Source organism: Gymnodraco acuticeps, unplaced genomic scaffold, assembly GCF_902827175.1.
Source record: "Gymnodraco acuticeps unplaced genomic scaffold, fGymAcu1.1, whole genome shotgun sequence".
Classification (NCBI taxonomy): Eukaryota; Metazoa; Chordata; class Actinopteri; order Perciformes; family Bathydraconidae; genus Gymnodraco; species Gymnodraco acuticeps.
Genome location: NW_022992130.1, coordinates 903,955 through 925,307, shown reverse-complemented (window position 1 = coordinate 925,307; position 21,353 = coordinate 903,955). Strand labels below are relative to the sequence as shown.

General features: G+C 40.8%; 1 protein-coding gene across 2 annotated transcripts in view; it reads right to left on the bottom strand.

Moving 5' to 3' along the window:
* Nucleotides 1–104: 104 nt before the first annotated feature.
* Nucleotides 105–21,353, bottom strand: part of march8 (membrane-associated ring finger (C3HC4) 8) — an 88,086-nt gene continuing 66,837 nt past the window's right edge. The window contains exons 4-9 of one of the 2 annotated variants that reach the window (XM_034203836.1): nucleotides 15,024–15,103; nucleotides 13,702–14,634; nucleotides 7,417–7,597; nucleotides 6,208–6,343; nucleotides 4,687–4,701; nucleotides 105–3,467 (exon numbers count right to left, since the gene is read on the bottom strand). In XM_034203836.1, coding sequence (XP_034059727.1) covers nucleotides 3,163–3,467; nucleotides 4,687–4,701; nucleotides 6,208–6,343; nucleotides 7,417–7,597; nucleotides 13,702–14,634; nucleotides 15,024–15,103 — 1,650 coding nt within the window. In that variant the 3' untranslated portion in view covers nucleotides 105–3,162. The remainder of the gene's footprint in view (nucleotides 3,468–4,686; nucleotides 4,702–6,207; nucleotides 6,344–7,416; nucleotides 7,598–13,701; nucleotides 14,635–15,023; nucleotides 15,104–21,353) is intronic. The other variant, XM_034203835.1, reaches the window with a different exon arrangement.

Here is a 21,353-nt window from a genome sequence, read left to right as displayed (position 1 = left end):
TTTAAACTTTTCATCTAATAAGGATGCACCATCAACCTTCTCACATATTTTGTAACTTAAAAATCCTGTTAACATTTAAGTTCAGAACAAAAAAACACAAAGCATTAAAAGTACTTAATTTTTATTTGGTTGTTCTTTTTAATTCTACATACTTTGTTCAATAATGGGAAATTAAACTGAAAACACATCAATATTTCTTTTAAAAACATAAGTACTTTTACCAAATCCTTTACAGTTACTATTCCAAAGTAAATTCACAGACAAACTTGTGGAATGATATCATAAGACAGGGGAACACTCATATGTTCAAGTCCAGTCAGTAGTAAACAAATGTAGCTTTATGCAAGTTACACTATTCCCAGACATTAGGAGATGTAAGGTACATTTGGACAGAAATACTGAAACCTTGCCGGTACAGTGAGGCTGAGGAAGTATCTTCTGTTAAATGTTAAAATGGCCTCAAAACTTCCGTCTCAGACTTCATGTAAGGAGCCAGCTCCTATGAGTAGAAAGTGAACAAAAAAAAAAAGAAGCACAATCTACATCCTTCATTAATCTTCCATCTCAGGGAAAGTAGATATTCCATGTCGTTTCATGTAATACAGGAAACTTTAAAATTTGCACTGCATTTTAATGATTATTTTCTGCATAATTAAAAATAATTTCGTAGAGCAACCAAGCTTTTTAATCTTTCTTCTATGTTTTTTAAGCTTATAAGTGAATAACAAAGAGTGAAAGTGATGTTCTGGGGGAAAACACCGTTAGTGTAAGTTGCATAAAATTACTAATGAATTCTTTTTTTAATGAACAAATTGTACTCTGTTTTCTTTTCAAAAATAAATACAACACAAAATGAAGAAAAAATCATTTCATACCCAGAGGACAACCTGGACATTAAACACCATTACATAACTATAGAATAGAATATCAACAAAAGGGTAATTGCACTTTTTATCTGTCTAATTGCACTGAGCCTCGTGGGGATCGAAGTTTCAGAGAAGTTTCTCGTTACTAGATCTTAATCCAACTTGACACACAACAACTCTCTCGGCTCATGTTATGTATTTAAAATTATATTAGACTCCAGATTTCAAGTCACTGTGGGGCATAATACACAAGTACAGTATGAATTGTTGCAAAAAACAAAGCGCAGGTTTAATTTATTGCTGCTGCTAATGAGCAGTACTTATCACGTATGTTGTTGGACCATCATTGTTCACAGACAGTATACTGGTATCAAAGATAGTTTTTTAAAAGTGTGTGTGTTGTTGGAATGGCTGTGAGGCTCAACATGAGCCTGGCATCGCTGTGCTCCCACATACACACTAAAGCACTTACAATGAGTGTAAGCCCAAAACACATCGGCCAGAGAAATCATCTGCTGCCTAGCTCAGACTGCACGTACAGCCACTCACCAGCAGGCGGTGCTGCAGCTCACTGAGGAGAGACGATGCACCCTGTGTGAGTGCATGCTTTTACTGCCAAATAAATCTCATTGTTTGTTCATGAAACGACCTAATATGTGACACTGATGCAACAATCTTCTTGATGCTGAAATAACGCATTTACAGTATTTAACATGTATTTCCTTTTAGAAATGAAAAAAATGTGTTGGAAACATTTGTCTCATTTGAATAACATAAGGCCAGATTTGTGGCAAACGCTCAAAAAAAGGGGAGGCGACATGCTGGCTAAAATGGTCACTCCACCATGATTAGTCTGGCAAGAAGAAAGAAGACACTTTAGCTGAAACTGAAACTCCTGCTGTCTGAGATGAATGCTAATGCTGCTTTACCTCACAACATAAGCTCTGTGCAGGAGTGTGAACATAACTGGAGGAATTCATTGTAAATATGTAAGTCATGAAAGCTCCTCACAGTTAGAGTCAGTTTTTGAATCAAATCGATCTATTCGGGAACAATGGATACACTGTGGGAGCGATGTGAGGACAGACTGAAAATAGGCAGCTTCAGATTTCTCAGGGCACATCCCGTGACTAAGCAAACAAATGAACATATTAAAAACTGCACATGGAATATCACACTGTAAATATTGTGTCAACCGCATGATAGAAAAACATGAGCGGCCCTGTTTATGCCCAAAGGCTTTAGTAATGTTCCCAAGACATGGAAATTATTTCACAATTTCCTGTGACCAGTAGAAAATGTTATTTTTTTGTATACATTTCTTTTTTATCATTTAAAAAAAAGTTTACATTCTCAAAGCCTTCAGAAAGTTGTGTTGGGGTAAAGAAGTGATGTGGCTGGATTTTCCATTATCTGCATTAGAGCTTTGAGCCTGACTCATAACTCATATTGTCTATTTTGACTAAAACACTCAACCCCCAATTCCTTTTTTGTCATCCATGGGAGGTTAATATACATGTATACTGTATGTGTGTATGAGGAAATGTTAAATAAAACAGGAGTTTGAATGTGCTTTCCCCCATGTACAACATATACAGTAAGACTTAATTCATATCAAAGACAGAAAAGAGCGAGAAGAAGGGAGGGGGTTTGTTTTGGGAACTAAAAAAAAAACAAGTGCTTCGATGCATGTCCAGATCAAGGCCTGCTCGGAGCCGACAGACCACAGCGACACAGATGGCAGTAGCTGGAAAGTTCCAGAGATCCGATGCGTGGCGCTACATACTGATCCACGGGAGGTTAGCCCAACACTCACGGGAGGTAAAAACGAACAAATCCAACAAACCCACGAAGAAAACCACGCATCAGAGATGTGTAAACCTCATGAGCCGTTTGTGAGTCTCTTTGTCTCAGTCCTGCTCGCACATAGGTCTACATGTAATAATGTGTGTGTGTGTGTGTGTGTGGAGAGTTATATGCTCCAGGCCTTTTCATACATTTACAGAAGTCAGTAAAACCAGTTCAGTCCTGGGAAAGGAGACAGGTGGGAGTGTGGATTCATGGTGAAGGAGGAGTGAGGGATAAAGTCTGAGCGGAGGAATGTGGACAGAAGAAGACAGATGTGGTCTAGCCTTCTTTGTTGATGGAGTTTTAGGAATATAAGATGGCCAGAATAGGACAGGAGGTCAGTCTGGGGTCAGAGGAAAGGGAGTGTGTGGTCGTTCCTCAGAAACCGAGCATTTCTACGATGCTGCTCTTCACTGCGGGCCTGTTTGTGTGTGTGGTGTAGCAGTGGTCAGACGTGGAGCACCTCCATACTGTAGTCCTCTGTCTCTGTGTACTGGGAGGAGTTTGTGTCCGACTGGGTTGGAGCCAGAGCCTCCTTGCTCTCCAGACTGGGCTCCATGAGGGGGGGCTTCTCCAGCGCCAGCTTTTTACACGTGTCGGGGCGATTCTGCACGTAGATGACCCGGTTGTACGCCTTGAGTCTCCTCCATAGATGGATGTAGACTTTGCACTGGACGTACATGAACACCAGCCCCCCCGTGAAGCCGATGGCCACCACCACCAGCTTGGTCCAGAAAGGCCATTCCAGGATCCCTGAGAAACAGAGGGGGCACAAGAAGAAACACGGACACCTGTCAAACAAAGACCACACTGAAAACTAATACAGCAAAGTATGTGAACACCACTTGGGAAATAATTGCGTTTTAGTATTATTTTTGCATCAATGTCATAACGTTTCCTTATTATTAAGATATTCTTTCACTAAATAAAATGTGTTTCTTGTTCTATCGCAGTGTTTTTATAGTAGTGCTGTTTTTGCTTTTCAAACCATCATTTGTTTCTTTTGTTATAATTTATTGTTTTACAGACGCACGCTGTTAAGAGTGCAAGTGCATTTTCACACTGTATAGAGGTGTGAAGAAAAACAATATTTTCCTGTCATCTCTCAAATGCTGCTGTCTAATTAAGTCATAAAAATGCCCCCAAAATAATCACATATAACAAAAAGAAACAAACGATTGCTTGGAAAGAGAGAACAACACCACTATAAAAGTGCAGCAATACTGCAGGCTTTTCAGATGAGCGATTTGAAGTAAATTGATATGGTCCCTGAGGCAGTTGCAGCATTTCTGCAAATTGCAAAACCCTTGAAACATAAGGCTCTATGTAAGAGGTAAACAAACTTGCAATTTGTGGAAGCGTGAATATTTGTAAAAGGCTGCAGCACTGGGAGGCAGAAAGGGGATCTTTAAAAATAAGAACAAAAAGGAGACAACAAAAAAGGTCTTCTTTGAAATACACCGCGATCTTTTCAGGCTGGCTGTTATATTTCAGCTTGCTAAAAAATATGAACAAAGGTAAGGTTCACAATTGAATGACTAAATCCTACTTATTTTTTTTATAGTATTTAGTTTATGGAATGAGATACAAAAAAATCCTCAAACTTAGTATCAGTAAGGTTTGAACTAAGCTTATACAGCTGTATGAAGAGAGAGTAACATGTGATTTATTGTGTGAACATATTTCTGTGAGGTTTGTTTTCACAAAGTCACAAAGTACATCACAGAAGATCACAGCGTGTTGCTGTACTCAGTTCTGTCTGCTTTCATTAGATTTGAACATTCAGTGAGATGGTGTGAAAATAACCGGTCATTAATGGTGAAGAAGTATTATATATATCCTGAAATTAAGGCAGACAGAGGAAGGAAAGGGGTGAAAAGTGCAGTTTGAAATGAACTGGACACAGCTGACAAAAAGGCTGACGAGGGAAAACACAATTTGAAAGTTAAAAGGCCAAAGTTGAAATGTTTACCTGGGATTCTTCCGGCTGCATGAGTAAAGAAAGTGTAAGTATCATGTATTACCAAACACACAAACAGATTGATAGAAATGCGCAGAAATTGAAAGTAAAGTCACATTATACAGTTGGATGTTATTCATCATGCAATCATAAACATCAGCTCTGCAAATCAAAGGAGACGATGGATAACATTTCAGATCTGCTGGTATCTGCACTCGGACTGAGAGAGGAACACCACTCTGTAGGACGGACAGGACTGGTGAGGAGCTCATTGGCATCACCATGGTGATTGAACCTGACAACCCTGGAGACAGTGACAAGTCTGAATCATCAGGTTGGGCACAGCCTGCTCCTCCATCTGTACGCTGTCTCGGAGGCACCAAATATGCCAGAGAGGAGTGAGTGGCAGCCGAGGTAGAGCCAGCTGAAGATAAACAGCTCCTCTTTAAAGCAGCACCACACTTTGATGATGGCGCCGTCAAGTTGTCCGAACCTCAGAGCTGCTGACCATTTTGGTCAAGATGGACGTTAGGAGAAGCCAAAGCTCTAAAGGCTGCTGAAGGCTTTTTAAACTCCTAGTCACGTTTTCCTCTTATTCACAACGTTCCAAAAGACCATGATGCCCAACTGACAACGTTACAGTCTGTGGTCTGCATCAGGTTCCAGTTTGGCACTTAAGACAAAACTAAAGTCAGCTATCTTCATCAAGAATCAGAAAAAACAATGTACCCAATAATTCTCTAAAGGGATAGTTTGGGATTTTGGGACATATATAGTTTAACAGCAACGGCTGAGGTCCGTCCATCTTTTTAAATTGCTTCACTTGAATTAAATATTAAGATGTTTGTGCGTTTAGACTTGTGTCCAGTTTTTCAATCGACATACATGTGCCCAGCTGGTACCAACGGCTGTCACATTATGATTCAGGACCGTACGTCTGTCACATTTTACACACATACACGGTGATCAGACTCCAGCAAGAATACACACACACAAACAGTTATAAAAGCAACCACACAAACTTCAACACACTTTTATCCTTGTGAGGGCCTTTTGTTGACCTTTAACTTGAGGCAAGCCATACACACAAAACCCTAATCGGAGCAAAACCACCGGACCTTGCTATAATAACATCACCATGAAAGTCTCAATCTCAAATTGGATATCAAGAAAGTTAGGACATCCATCATTCTCTTTTATGGCCTACAGGTCTGAAATATGAGAGTCTATAACAACATACAGAGAGGATCATCTCTTAAAGAATCTCAGCACACTCTTCTACACATTTGTTCTCGACTTTGATGCCCACTGAGCTGCTGCAAGGGAATTACGCCCACATATACTCCAATCTAAGAGAGCATTTCACACCATTTGCACTGCTGAAATACCACTACAGCTATGCAGATTCATCATTAAATACTATACATAAATGAGCTGGATTGTGGATGAATGGACGATTTCTAACAACACTACATCCAACAGTGAACAACGTTACGTCAATGTTTTTTTGTGTGTGTGTTAGTCTGTGCTGACCTTGTTTGATTTCCTCCGCTGTTCTGTCGATGAGCACGTAGAGCGACCACACCACGCAGGTGATGGCGATGACGTGGAAGGTGACGGAGCACATAATCTTCCTCCTCTCGCTCGCCGTCATCTGTAGCTTCTCCCACTGAGGCACAAACATGGGGGGGGGGACAAAAGGAAGGACATTCGAGGAGGTCAACAGTGTGTTCACATAAAGACACAAGGTTGCAGACACACACACTTAAAGCATAGACATTTTAAACGACAGCTAAAGACACATCTTTTTAGATTAGCTTTTTATTAGCGACCCCCCCCTTTAAATGGCCTTTTAGTCTTTATTATTAAACTACTTTTATATTTATTGTATAGGTCTTAAAGGGTTTTATCTTATATTATTTATTGAACAGCAACATTTATTTTTATGTATTTTTTTTTTTAAATATTTGAATTGTTAAACATTTATTAGAATTATGACGTTTTATTACTATTATCTTTTTATTTGTATTTATGTTGTACCTTTATGTTGACTTTATTTTATAGGGTTTTATATTGTTGCATCTATTCACTTGTCTTGTGTCTTATCTTTCTGAGATAAATCATTATTTATTTTATTGTATTTTATTTTCTATTATCTTACCTTTTACCTCCTTGTGTCTCTTAACCTGTTAAAATGTTATATTGTGCTGCATGTATCTGTAAAGGTTTTAACATCTCATCTGAGGGGAATTTGTTGTTGTTTATTTTTAGCATCCTCTGATACATTTTCATCCCAACACCTACGTCCTCATCTCCCCTTCGCTCCTCACACGCAGACAACTTAAATCTCTTTAGTAGGATTCAGAAGCTACTACCAGCAGAGCATTTGTTTAAGGCCTTTTGTGCAGTTAATGGAGGGTGGAGGAATTTTAATTAATGTCCTGCTATCTCCAGGCCACAGTGATTGATAAGACCCTTTAATGGGAATGCACTGCCTCCGAAACATTTTGAAATGAAACAGCCACCCCCTCAAGTCCGGCTAATGAAAACCGCTTCAAAGCTCCGTGTCATTCTTGTGTTATCAGCCTGACAGATTGGAGGCAGCTATTGGCATTTTTTCAACTTCATAACGAAGGAGTGACATGAGCTAAATTGGGACACTTGGAACAGCCTGGATTTATGAACTGATGCTAAACTAATGAACGTGTAATGATTGACTGTAGACAAAAATCTGTGTGTTACCTTGCGCAGCGGTTTGAGCTTGGTCTCCATGATGAACTCATATTTACAGAGCTCACAGCAGCGCGTGTCGGAGCTCTTTATCCACTGCTGCAGGCAGGACTGGTGGACGAAGCGCAGGCTCCCCGTGCAGTGGCATGGTGTGATCAGAGGACTCTCCTCGTCACCTTCACAGTGACAAATCCTGCGGGAATCAAAGAAAACGGTCAGCGCTAAGCTAGAAGAAAGACAGCTGTTATGGGAGGAAAACAGAAGTGACGAGAGATATAAAAGAGAGAAATGTTGGCAGGCAGAGCAGATGGATATTTCTCCAAACTCTTGAGTTGAGTTTGGGAAGATATTTAAGTAAACTTAGACAGGTGGGAACATTTCACATATTTGAAGACTCTGAACGCAGAACACATTGCATGTCCCTCAAGAATGAACTCAATCAGGAAAAACTCATTTGATTTAAAACACTTCATTTACAAATCAAAAGGACATTTAAAAAAATAACCTACCTTATTCCCACAACGTCGCAGCACACAAAATGTAACACAACAAATCTAATCTCAGATAGATTAGAGTTGTAGCCGCAGCAATCTTAAATCTCAGTGCTTCAAGGACTGATACAAATTGCCTGTATTGATGACTATGTTAGGCAATATAATCAACACACATGGCATCCAATACATCAGTGGTTCCTGTCCTATTGTGTTAGACATACTCTAACATCCCTGTGAGATGAACTCAGGTAACCCATGGCCATTCACTTATGTTCAATGTGTTCTTATAAAGGGATTTTGAACTGGAGTCATTTTAAATATAGTTTGTTTTTCATAATATTTAACGGTCAATATTTAGGGTTCTTTGATCAAGTTAGAATGTTGACAAAAAATACCACAATCATTACTATTTTGGATCACAATTGCTGGAACATTCGATTAGGTTCGCTGTTACCTCTAGGAATGCTGCATGAGAGGAACCAATCAGATTTTAATATCACACCGGAGCACCCCCCCTCCCTAAGATTAAAAAATGTACCCAGTCCGACAGGTTGAAGGACAGGAGCTGTAAATTAACTTTAAGAGGGAGTATATTTATCTGATGCGGAGATGGAGAGTTTGAGAAGGCAGACTCTTTCCACACTTTCACCAGTAAGCCAGTCATATTCTGCCATAGCACTGAGTTTCAGAGGTAATGGACAAAATGAGGGGTCGGAGAAAGTTATTAGAGCAACCTATTACGTCTAAGTCGAATCAATACCACACACCACCAGAATCTAAAGTCATTATGATCTCAGAATGTCAGGACCTTGTTGCAGACCAGGGCAGAGTCTTACGTTAACGAGCAAAAGCCCAAAAATCAGCTTCTGCTTTCCCCGCAACAAACTAGAAGAGGGAATACGAAGGGAGTGATTTAAAGCTATACCTTTTCCTATAGTAGATGCATGAACCAGGAAAGACTTCTACTGTGTTTGCCCCTGAGTGAGATGCAGAGAGAAGTTGCTCTTCTTTCTGGGAATAGATGGACCAAGGAGAAGAGAGCAGGTGGTTCGGATGAGTTTGTCCCGGTCAAGGGGGGATAAGAAGAAGACATGAAGACACACATGCACACCCACACCCGCCACGCATGTTATTAAGTGAGCGAGCAAGATAACCCTATTTCCAGACGACACTGATCTGGCCAAAGCGTTACAAGATTAAAGACAATGTGAAGAAGAAGAGGATAAGAGCAGGTGGAGATATATTGTTAAATAGTGGAGAGAGTGGAACGAGGACAGAGGGATTCACGGATTGAGGAAGCAAAAGAAACCTCTCATGGTGTTTTTTTCTATTGGTTATGGCTGTGACTCTTTGTGGTAATTTACATAGATCAGAGATGATGAATTGCAGATTCTCTTCCCACTGGTGTGTACTCCTCTTTCAAAAAACACAACAAAAGCCAGCCTGAGGACCAGGACTCTCTCACATCAAGGGTTGGTGCGTGCTGAAATTCTAATGTTGATATGGATTTTTATTTAAAATGTAGGAGGGAATAAGAACAGAAATATCCCTACACCTCCACATAAAGCCACAGTGGAAATAAAATGATCAGTAAACAACATGAGTGGAACAGGATAAGGGATCCTGAGTATGCTTCATGCAAGATGCCTGCTAGGTTGTCACTAAACTGCTTTAAAGATAAAAACCTTATAAATAGACCACAAAAAAACAGCTTTGTCATTTGTACTTTATCCATTTGACAGAATAATCCAGAACAGCTAAATGTACTGTGTCTGAGTCGGCAGCAGCAGCACTATCAGGTATGGGAAGGGGAAGGAACAGCCAAAACACACCATGGAGTCATTTAAAGATGACAGAGAATTCATAACATTATGTTAAGATTCAAATCTGAGAAGCAAAACAAAATCAAGCAAGCACCACAAGAGAGGAAAACAAGTTCGGCGACATAATTGCCCTGGCGAGGCATTCACTTTCTTCCTGTTCACTCTTGTCTGTTTCCTGGTATTTCTCCTGTGGCATTTAGGCAATCTATTAACTCTTCACCTGCAATGTATCGCTTTAAACCCCCACCTCCCCCCCCCAATCCCCTTCAGCAACTCCTTGCTCTGTCCTTGTCCTGAAATGTTTATTCATTTTATAATTAATTATGAACACCATCTGTTTGTTTGTGTTTCTGCTAAACAGATTTTCATGGGGCTTTTCAGGGGGCAGTGTGATATCTGAGGGGTTTTGTTCTCCTCTCCGTTCTCAGCCTGATTTCAGTCACATCTATTTAACTTCTGCACGGTGATCAGAGAATTACACATTTTAAGAGGCACCACCACAGGAACCCATCTCCCCGTTTACTCTTCTCTGCTCTCTGCATGCCTTTAGAGGTCACTTGCCTCTCTCTGTGGCGATGCTTACTTCAAAAGAGAATATTACATCTGCTGAGATTGCTGTATTGTTAAATGTAAAAGCTTGAAGTCAGCAGTGGAGTTATATGGAACTATGTTACTGTACCTGTTCTGTAAAATAACATTGTTCTGTCTGCCGCTCTACTAGCACATGCTTGAGGCCCAAAGAGGAAGACAATGCTAAAGAGCAGAGGATAGACGGAGCAAGAAGCAAGAGCTGTAGCAGATACAAAAGTGATTCGAAGCTAAGGAACGTAACACTGACTGTAATTCTTACTTTAAAGGTTGTCCATGTCTATCAAATGAATGGGGGGTTAAATGACACCTGGTTAATGCCCCTATGCTGCTCAACAGATGTGTTAATTAACAGAGAAACATGTATGAATATAATTACTACAGTTGTGTAGTCTAATGTATAAATGCAATGCATGTTTTCAAAGTATTCTCCGAAGGCAGGAAATATAAAATGAGAAATGAAATGCATTCACAACGTTAGCGCAGGAACGCCTACCTTTAAGTTCCCCTCAAATGTGATAAGGAAAGAGATAATGTCACTTCTTCAAAGGCTTCCAATCATTACTTTCTGAAATGTCAATGTAAGAGCTAGCTTATAATTCACATGGCATTCCTCTGTTCAAAACAACAGCCTGCAAGCACCCTGACAGCTCAGGTCAGGCTCTGAGCTCACGCCACCTGACAGAAAGCTCCCACGATGTGTGTTTGTGTGTGAGGTCAGAGACTGCCAGGCTATTTGAAGCCAATAATCTGTCTCCTGATCTCTGATCCTGCTCACCTTGCCAAATCTAAGCTCATGTTTCTCTCTCTGCACACAGCTGACGTATGGGATGTATAATCTGGACTGAACAACGTGCACAGACCAAAGCGTAGAGGAAAAGAAGAAACTAATGTATAATTGACATTCTTAAGTGTTTCAGACCTAACAGTCATCAATCCATTTCTACAGCTGCAAGGTCAAGTATCGACAGACAGATACTGTAACCCTGAGTGTCCAAACTGGATCTATGTAGTAGGGCTCAATAGGTTTTTCTTGGCGACTTAGTGAGATCTACTGCCAACACACTTCACCTGTAGAGATCAGGAAAGCATGACCTGGTCTGTAACAAAAGTATTCTTTACAATCTGTTCTTCCTTAAATAGCCTGGCCTATCAGATCACACACAGACAGCTAAGTGAAAAAGACTGATCACGGCCGTGTTGACCTACTGAGACAGACTCCATAGGATCCACATTTATTGTGCTGCTTCTGTTACACTATTTCTCAGAGCAACTAATGGCGCGTTTCCACTGCAGCGGGTAGCTCGCTTTAAGCGTGTCGAGCCGTGCGGGGCCCGTTATTGGTTGCGTTTCCACTTGGCCTAGTTTTGGCCCGGGGCTACTTTTTCACCTTTTTTCTGGCCCGACTAAATCGTGGTTCTAGGGCCAGCAACAACCAGGCTGAGTCGGGCTGAGTATGCTAAACTAGTGAGAGAATCGCTGGCAAGGGGGCTACAACTACAACAATATGAACATATTTGACCGTGATTGAATTGTAATACACGTTTCAAAATGATGCCGAAGTAACAACATACTGATACCGGTTAGTAAAAACCATGAATTAATGCTTTGACAAGTCTGCAGACAGACAGAAGGCGAAAAACCCTTTTAAAATGCGTGTTTTCTAAATGTAGCTTGGCTAAGCTAACGTTATATATGCTCCGACCGTCCACACTCACAACAACGGCCTATACAGACATAAATAAACCAGCGACTGTATTCGCCATGACACAGGCAGTCTGTGGTTTGTACTCGTTTAACTTTTGTCTAGTTTCTAAACAGATATGAGGAGCTGTGAGCAGGGCCGTATCCAGGATTTCCTAAATACCGAGGTCCAAACATGTTTGGGGGGTTCGGGGGATACCCCCCGAGATTTTTGGGATTTTCATGATCTAGTTAGGTGATTTTTAAGTCCTGTGGGGGGTCACACATTGGATAATATATTGATTTCAAACCATGTCAGTGGGCTGACACATCAATTATTTTTGCACATTGTCAACATTCATTTTCCATGTCTCTCTCCTTTCCATAACCTGCACCCTCTCTCATCGTCTTTAGTCTCTCTGTCTTCTTCCTGTTCATTACTCTCTCTGTCCTCTTCTCTCTCTCTTTGTTCAATCTCTCCCTCGTTGCTCACTTTTTGCTCCTCCTCACTTGTCGCTCCTGCCAGTGAATTAAAAGCAATTCAGCAATTTAGTTAATTTCACTTGTTTGTTTGCACTTTTTGTTTTATTTAAATCTGTTTTGTTTGATTCTCAAAAGAGAACAAAGATGTAAGAAAATTGTGTTTTATAAAATTGTATGTTATGACATAACTGCACTTTTTTTCTTTTTTTTTTACAATTATGCCTATTGTCTATATTGTAAATGAAGACTATTGTTATAGATAGATAGATGGATGGAGTTATTAAGCCTACATTATTCATTATTTTTGTGAGACTGTCCCTGCAGTGTGTGTGTGTGCTCTCTCTCTCTCCGGTTGATACATGTCGTCTTCTTCTGTTTGCTTTAATCGAGGCTACGTAGTTATGCAGCGCCCCCATCGTCAGTAAATGGAAGTACTACAAAGAATCCCGTTTAGTGCAATTATTTCACAAGTTTTGTTACACAGCTCGAAAAATATTACCGAGGTCCGGACCTCGGTGACCTCAATGGTGGATAAGGCCATGGCTGTGAGCTCTGAGTGCTAAGAGCTAACGGCTGTGTTGTTTTTCTGGGGCTCTCATTGAAGATGACGTCACGGCTCCGCCTACACTGCGTTATTATAGTAACTGCCCCAGTTCCTAAACTGTGATGGAAGCGCAGCATTAAAGTGAGCCGGGCCTAACCAAACCGAGCGAGGCCTGCAGTGGAAACGCGCCATAACACTCCTCTGACCCTCTATCTTTTTCTTAACATTGTCATTGCCCCCTATTCCCGCCTCTACTGCAAAGATGACAGCTTACGGGAAAAATCAATCGCACATTTTTGCCAGGCTATGTAAGAAACTTTACAGTTTCATCGATCTCTTAACAGAGAAAAATGATTTTAAAAACAGCACAGTGAAGGACATGAGATAGTGGAATGAAATGGTATGAAATGAAGTCATATTTCTGCTATTAACACAAGATAGGGGTTGAATCAGGACAGCTTATGGTGTTGTAATGTGCATCTCGGTGTCAGCTCCACTCCAGACAGGGATTATTAGTACAAATACTGCTGTGGTGTAGGATATTTGCTGGGTGGTTACACGACATGAGAGGTTCTCCACTAAGCCACAGGGCTCTGGGGTTCACTGCCACGGCACAGGGAGGATCTGGACTATACCAACAGGAAGGGTGGGTGTGGATTATACCATCCAGACAGTAACCCACCTGCACCAGTCTCCAGAAAGCGAATACGGTGACAGTGGCCTATTTCTCTCTGACAAGGGGGACGGGCAGCAGTCCAAGTCGCTGTCTGGGTCCATAAAACACAGGGGGGCTAGAAGAGAACCAGACCCATCCACGGTGACTGTTAATGGGGTGCCCAGCTGGCATGTTCCCCTTGGAGCTAGGCTGTTCCGGTCCTCCTCAAACACATCGTCATCCCCCAGCAGATCCTCCACGTGGAACCCTAACTCACTGCCTTCCAGCGGGGAGGACTTGAAGTGGATGTGGGAGTCGTTGCTGCCCAGCTCGGAGCAGTGCAGGCTGGCCGAGGTGGAGGATCGAGAGAAGGGAAGAAGGAGACGCAGGAAGTTGGCACTCGGGGAGTGATGAGGGTGGAGGTGGTTGTTGGAAAGAGGAGGAGGAGGAGGAGGAGGAGGAGGAGGAGGAGGAGGGGCGATGGTGACCGGGTCATGTGGGGGACAGTTGATGGGAGGGACGCCCAACATGTATTTGTAGTTATTTGTAAAGGAGGGGACGAGGTGGGGGTTCTGGTGTGTGGGGGCTGCAGCGAGCTTGCCGTTGAGTGTGTGTGCCCTTCGCTCCGCGCATGGTGGCATGGCAGGCTCTGGCTTGGTCTCCAGCTCCCCCTCGGAGCAGGTTCGGTCTATGAAGTGCAGGCCGCGACAAAGACTGTCCACACGTTGGCCCACGTCGTTTAGAGACATAGAAAACTTGAGCGAGCCGCTTGGGCGGAGGTTTGCGGAGGATGGGTGGAGCAGGGAGAGCCAGTCTCGTTGTTTGGCCTGTTTGGAGGCTGGTAGGGCGTCCGTGCAGAGGGTGGCCACGGAAATACCTTCTGAACCATGACAGCTTTTACCATTTGAGTTCAACAGAACCACTGCAGTGTGCTTCTGACAGTCCTGATCCTGACTGCTGCTGTGCATGTGCGTTTATGAAAGAGGAACATGATTGAAGATGGTGGTGAGGACAGAAGGAAAAGGAATGACAAAAGACAAAAAAAGAGAAATGGAAAATACATCATGCATTTGGAAACAAAGGAGCTTATACAAAAGGAAATACAACGTTTTGTGGACTGACAACACTTGTGACCCATGTTTATATATTACCCATTTTACAGCAGGTTACACGAAAACAGGGCTACTTCAAAAAGTGTATTGCTCAGGGGTAAAGGGAAAGCATCATCTACTGTTAAGGTTCTCCAGCAGCAATGAACTAAAAAATAGATAGATGTATTGCCCTTGGGTGTTTATATCACTTTGGACACAAATTACATCATTGGCGGTAAGAAATGAGGATGTTTGTACCTGCAGATGTCCTGGCTGGAGGGGGAAACTGATGTCCTCGAGAAACTGCATGGAGTGTTGACTGAAGTCGGGCTCCCTGCCTGTGGAACAAAACAAAGATATACCTAAATAAAAAAACGCCTGAATGATTTAAGAGACAGGATCAGATCAAATTGCCTGTGTTCACTGGAGAGAAATGATCAGTGTGCGAATGTGAAGTTTACAGAGAGAGTAAAAGTGTGCCACGCCCTGATGCAAAGGATGATAAAACACAAAACTGGCAGTGAATCTATCTGATTAAAGTAGTGCCAGGCAAAATGTGTCTCAGTGTGTCTCAGAGCAGGCGAAACACCAGGCTGCTGGGGAGCAAAGCGCTCAGGAGACAGACAGCGAGACAGAAGCAGAGTTATGAAGAATGAGGAGCTGAGAGAGGCACAGCTGGAGGACATGAGGCTGTGGACTCATTCAGCACCCACAGAGGGGTTTTAAACAGATGCTCCTGCAGGTACAAGGATGTTATATTAAAGAAAACACACTCTTGGCATTATCTTTCACTTCTAAAGCTGGAAAAAGGAGTGACTACTGGAAGGTTTTGGACAAAGTGAGGAAAGCTGTTCCCCCTCCGCTCCCACTATTCAGGTTCTGCTATTTACCAAATAAGTGTTGTATCTTTCTCTCCTTACTTTCAACAAGAAAATAAAACTAAGCATATTGTACAAAGTGTTAGTACAATTTATCCAAGGACAGCATTCAGAGGTGTGTACAGTGGGACGGTGAAGAATGGTAGCAGATGGTGTTTGGGTTTATAACGTAAAGACACGGGAGGCCGGGTAATTTCAATAAGGAACTAATTACCTATTGATTTCATTTCAAACTAAGGGGACATTTATAGCTTGGCCTGACACCAATCCATAGAAAATCCATCGTCCACAATATTCCCTTTGGCCTGTTTATCTGAGCACAGCTTTAACCATCTTTTTTCACACCAACATCCTCCACACTTTTTGATTGTCTTTCTTTAAATAGTTCATCGAGGGTTTCTTTTGATTTCCCGATTTTAATAGTTGACATTCAAGGCTGCTGTTTGGGGCTGCTGCAGGCGTCTGGAGTATAAAATGAACAGACAGCTCTAAAAAGTGTGTGAGGAACAAAAAGATTAGATCAAAGCAATAAAACATTATAATAGCAACCAGCACTATATTTAACCGCATGCTGCTTCAGCTCTACACCTTCTAAAAAGACGGACACATGCAGAGTTCAAGCATCATTTGACTGAAATCTGAGTGTACATTGATTAAAAGTAGATCATGTTTACACTGACAACATTGGAAAGTACCTTTATTCCTTATCTTTATTCTTACTGAGTAAATATCCCCGAGCTGCCTTGCCTCTGTTAATCATTTGTGTTGTCAACTGAATGGCAGATTGATTCAGGCTCAAACAGCAGAGATGATAACAGAGTGGAGATAATAATGATTAACTTCTTAACGGCCTGCACCAGTTCAGACATCTGCTCTCTCATAACTGCCCTCTCTCATGACAAGGACCTTTGATGAGGGAATGAGCACCAAAACACTGTGGGAGATGATTTCTCAACAAGTGCTGGAAATGTGTGTCAAGTGGTCATATTTTACTTTAGAAACTGTAAACTGTGAAAATTAGGATTATTTTCAGTTTATCTAATCAATCCTTGTTTAATTTGTGTCTTTGGCTCTGTTGTGCTAATTAGATGTAATCATGGCTCATATCATGTTCTCCCTGTAATTAACTCTGTTTATCGTGCTTGGATATAGTCTCTCCACTCTTTATCATAACTGTTTATTTAACCTTTCTCCGGTAGCACTCCCACTCACTTCTTCTTTTACACTAGTTGTAACTTCTTCTGCCCCTCAGCCTTCATTCTCCTCTTCCTGATCCACCTGTACCTTAAGGAGAACTATACCTCTCATGTTCTAGCCATAGGGGCCTTTGAAAGAATAACCTTTCAAATCGAACAGCAACAATGTATCACTGCCTCCCTGTGAGAAATGCCTTACACATAGACCGCGTGAATGGACCAGGTGTTAAAAAACACTGACCTTGAGATCAGTACAACATCCTCATCAACATCACTTTCGGATCATTGTAAATGTGACACTGCCCACCTGTTATGTTAGTATATTATTAAATATCATATTTCCTGTATGTGTCGTTTTACAACTTTGGGATGAATAAGCAATAAAGGCATTTTTCACCAAAAGCATTTTGTTGTAAAGCCATTCAAGTCTGGATGCCATGAGGGTCAGAGCCAGCTTCAGTAGAAAGCAGTAAAAAATGAGCATCGCTGCCAGAAAGAGAAACCCTGCCAGAGGAAACTAAACAAACCAGAATGTGTTCCAAAACATTAATAATCAACTAAACCATTTTTTTAAATACTGGCTTTGCTTGGCGCTTGGTATCAACATCAGTGGTCTGCCAAGCTGAGCGGGGCAGCAGAGATCTGGAGGACAGACCTGGACTGTGCTCTGCAGCAATGGAGCCTGAAACAGCAACACTAGATGAGCTTGAATGGCAGAGCACCACCAGATGTTTGGCTGACTCTCAAACGCAGCGTACTGAGCAGTGGGTCGTTGCGTTGTGTCTTTATGAGGATGTAATAGTTTAATTCCTTCCAGAACAGTGTAGGAGGCATCGCAGCGCCCCTGGCACTCCGCTGCAGAGAGACACGGCTACAGCTAAGCCTCCTGACCTCGCCAAGTGGAAAATCAACTCTTGCCAAATCACCGGGCAATCCTCAGCCGCTAAAGCTTTCAGAGCTGCTTTAATATATACCACACTGACCGTACTTGCATTTAACTAAAATGCTGATTATTTGCCCTGAACTTCACATTTCTTTCACAAATCTCCAGACAGAAACAGCTCGATAAGAGACACCTTCTGAAAACATGAGAAAATGAAAGAAAAGTACACATAAAAAGGACTGTAATGAGTTATTGGCATTGGCTCACATATCTATTTATATTGAAGACCATGCATACACCTTAATCCCTCAATATCACATTTATGAACAATTTACACCTGGTCTAAATGCTGAGGCTTGTTTTCTTTTTTTGCTATGATAACGTGCAATTATGTATCTGCCACTACGTTTTTATTTTTTGCACTAAATATTAGTGTAATATATATATTATAGTGGTAATATTTACATTAATTATGTGACCGTCTATGTTTCATGTAGAAATGTAATTGCTCTTTTTACTGCACTTTTAGTGTACAGTTTTACTATTATGCTGCTGTTTTTATTGTATTTCTGTAACTCTGGCAAACATTTTTCCTTCGGGATAAATAAACTCTTATCTTATTTTTTTATAAATCTCCCTCTCTGACAGGTTTTCTAGTGAGTTAACTGGAGAGTGGATGTTTTCTGATTCATCCTTGAAGAGGACAAAGTTGTTAATTTAAAAAAAACATCCAACAGTTCAGTGACTGTCTATATAACATAAAAGGGACCTGAAGTATCCTGCCAGGTATCAGCATACAACTGGAGCTGCTTTGACAGAAACTAATTCTTCTGATGTTTGAGCTCCCATACAAAACCATCCAGACTGTAATGTGAGGCCAAGTTGGAGATGTTCCTCTCAGGCTGATGCTGTGGTTATTTATGTAGAGAGATATCTTTTAAGTAGGTCAACAATTGTGGATACGAGCACATTTTTTGATTTGCTCTGACACGAGCGGATGTGATTCAGCTTGAATCGGAGCCATGTGAAGCTAGGAAGGGTTTGTTGTGGTGTCCTTATTCGAGTCTGGCTGCAGCTCATGTGGAAATGAATGAAAACAAACACGTGTCATTCCAAATCATTTATTTAACGCTCATCAGCGGCGGCACGTGCATAACTTAAATGAAGTTCTTATCAGCTGTACATTTAACTTGGATGATTACAACTGCCATTATATGGAGTGTACTTGACCTACATGTTGTATTCTTTCAGCAAAGGGGATGGTTTCACTTCATTTTCATTGTGCAGAGCTGGGAACTGCATATATGCATGAAATAAACGTCCGTAGTCTCTTAGATTATATTCTGATTCAAGCAGCTTCCACGGAGAATGCTTTCAGGAAGGAAAAAATATATAACCCATCCATAACAATTCTGTATTTTCTGTCAATAGTTTCAAGAGGACTTTTTCTATTTTTCAAAACATGTCTCGTGTTTTAAAGCTTGTAACCTTTTCCATCAAAAGTGACTGATATTAAACTGCCATTCTTCTACCGCTGAGATTTCTGGCAGACTTGTGCGTCCAGAGAACAATTAATACAGATTTAAAACCAACCAATAATTTGTGTTTCCTTTTAGGAGTGAGCAGGAAACACCAAGTGGCAGGCAGATAGCTGGTTATTAATTAAAAACTGTCAAACTTAAGAGCCTTTTTCATACTTTATGTCTATCACTCCATGACACACACATTTGTCAGAGAAATGGCGCTCCATGAGGAACATTCAATGCACAGAAACCAACTAATTAAATCCAACCCTCCATTTACGCATGAGAATACCTGGCACTATCATTTTGGGCCATATTGTGTGTGTGGAAAGCAAAAGCAACCAGAGAAAAACGTACTGACTTCTTTGACTTTACATTCAGTTGTGTTGTTCAAAGTAGACTGAATGTTTGAAATACCAAGTTTTTTTCAAGCCATGTTGAGAGTTGATCTGTTTCAGCTCCATTCAAATACCAAACCTACACTTTCCTGTCACAGTAGCTCCAGACTGACACTGCTGTCTCCATAAATGCCAAGCTCAAGCATTTTGGAAACCATTAAGTGAAAGGTTTGACATTTGGGGAAACACACCTTTTTGTTTTCTTGCAGAGAGGTTGAGGCCACTCTCAAATCGGTCCGACAAATATAAACTCAGCCAGCCCGGCTCAGTCCAAAGGTTGCAAAATCTGAACGCAAACACCTCTAAAGCTCACCAATTAACATGTTGAATCTTGTATCTGAAGAAAAAAATTCTCTATATATATATTTGCCATTTTATCAGCTACCAAAGGTCATGTATTTAGAGCTGATAACTAGATTTAGTTTTATCGCACAACTACATCACATGATTACAAATGTATCATCTCATTCTTTTGTATTGTAATTAAATACTACATTTGTCCATTGTAAATATTTTAAATTTGAAGTTTGTTCAGCTTTGACAGAGGTTTTACTTTTAATGATTAAATCAGTGATAAGATAAGATAAAATACTTTCCTTTAAATAATAATCCTTTATTGATGCTGTTGACAGTTCTGCTGTGTAAGTGGCCGTGTCATACCTGACCTTTGCCTCACCTACCTCTATTAAGCTTACCATTGATAAAAAGAGGCTAAATTGGCTGTGAATGGAAAGGATGTATGTTTCCTTCTTTGTTGTTTCAGGCATAAAACCAGGTGAAACTAGATAGAACATTCTGAACTTTTTACCTATACACACACACACACACATTTTAGATAAAAGCGTAAAAGTTCCAGCTATCATTCTAGAAAGGCGCTTGTGGTTTTTGACACCTTGAGAGCGGTTACAGCGGGTATGAAGACAATGAAGCACAGGATGCAGGCGACCTACGCACAGATTCAACAATTCAACTTTCTGGGCTAGCGAATCGTAGAGACAAGCTGCCCATATTTGTCTCTGTTAATAAATGAAGTCCCTGTTAATGAATTAAAGTTTGCATATTTGAAATTCAAATTTTAAAGAAAATAACTTGATTCTAAAACATGACATTGACAATGTGTTCTGCTTTCATGAAAAATGTTCATATTCCCTCTCTTTAAAATTACATATCATTACTATAAGTTTGTATTTGTTTAATTTTTAAACCTTACATTTTTGAATGTTCAATAATTAAAAGTTGAACAGTTGTGACCTCCTTCTGACTCAAAGAGAGAAAGGGGGATGACCCATGATGAAGAGAGGGAGGAGGAAGAAGACTATAAAGAAGAATGGAGAAGAAGAAAGGGGGGAGCTTGGAGGCTTCTTGGAGGAAGTTTTCTGAGGCCCAAGCCCTGGGCATTAACAATTTTGTTGTATCGAAGTTAGATTCCTTTTCAATGCCCATTGTGGTCTTGCAGTAGCACAAGAAGGTACAGATATATAGAGAAAAGTAAGAAATACATATAATAATTGAGTCTATTTAAGTCTATAAAATAACAATAAGGAAATATAAGGAAAAATACACTGTACAAGAGTATTTCAACTCAGTGGTGCAGAAATGGTAGAAAATGTAGAACATCTTTGATATCCAGACATGCCAGATCAACAAAGAGATTCCACATGCACAAATAGAGATTTTTACTTTAAACTTTGATGATTTTACTTGCCTTAA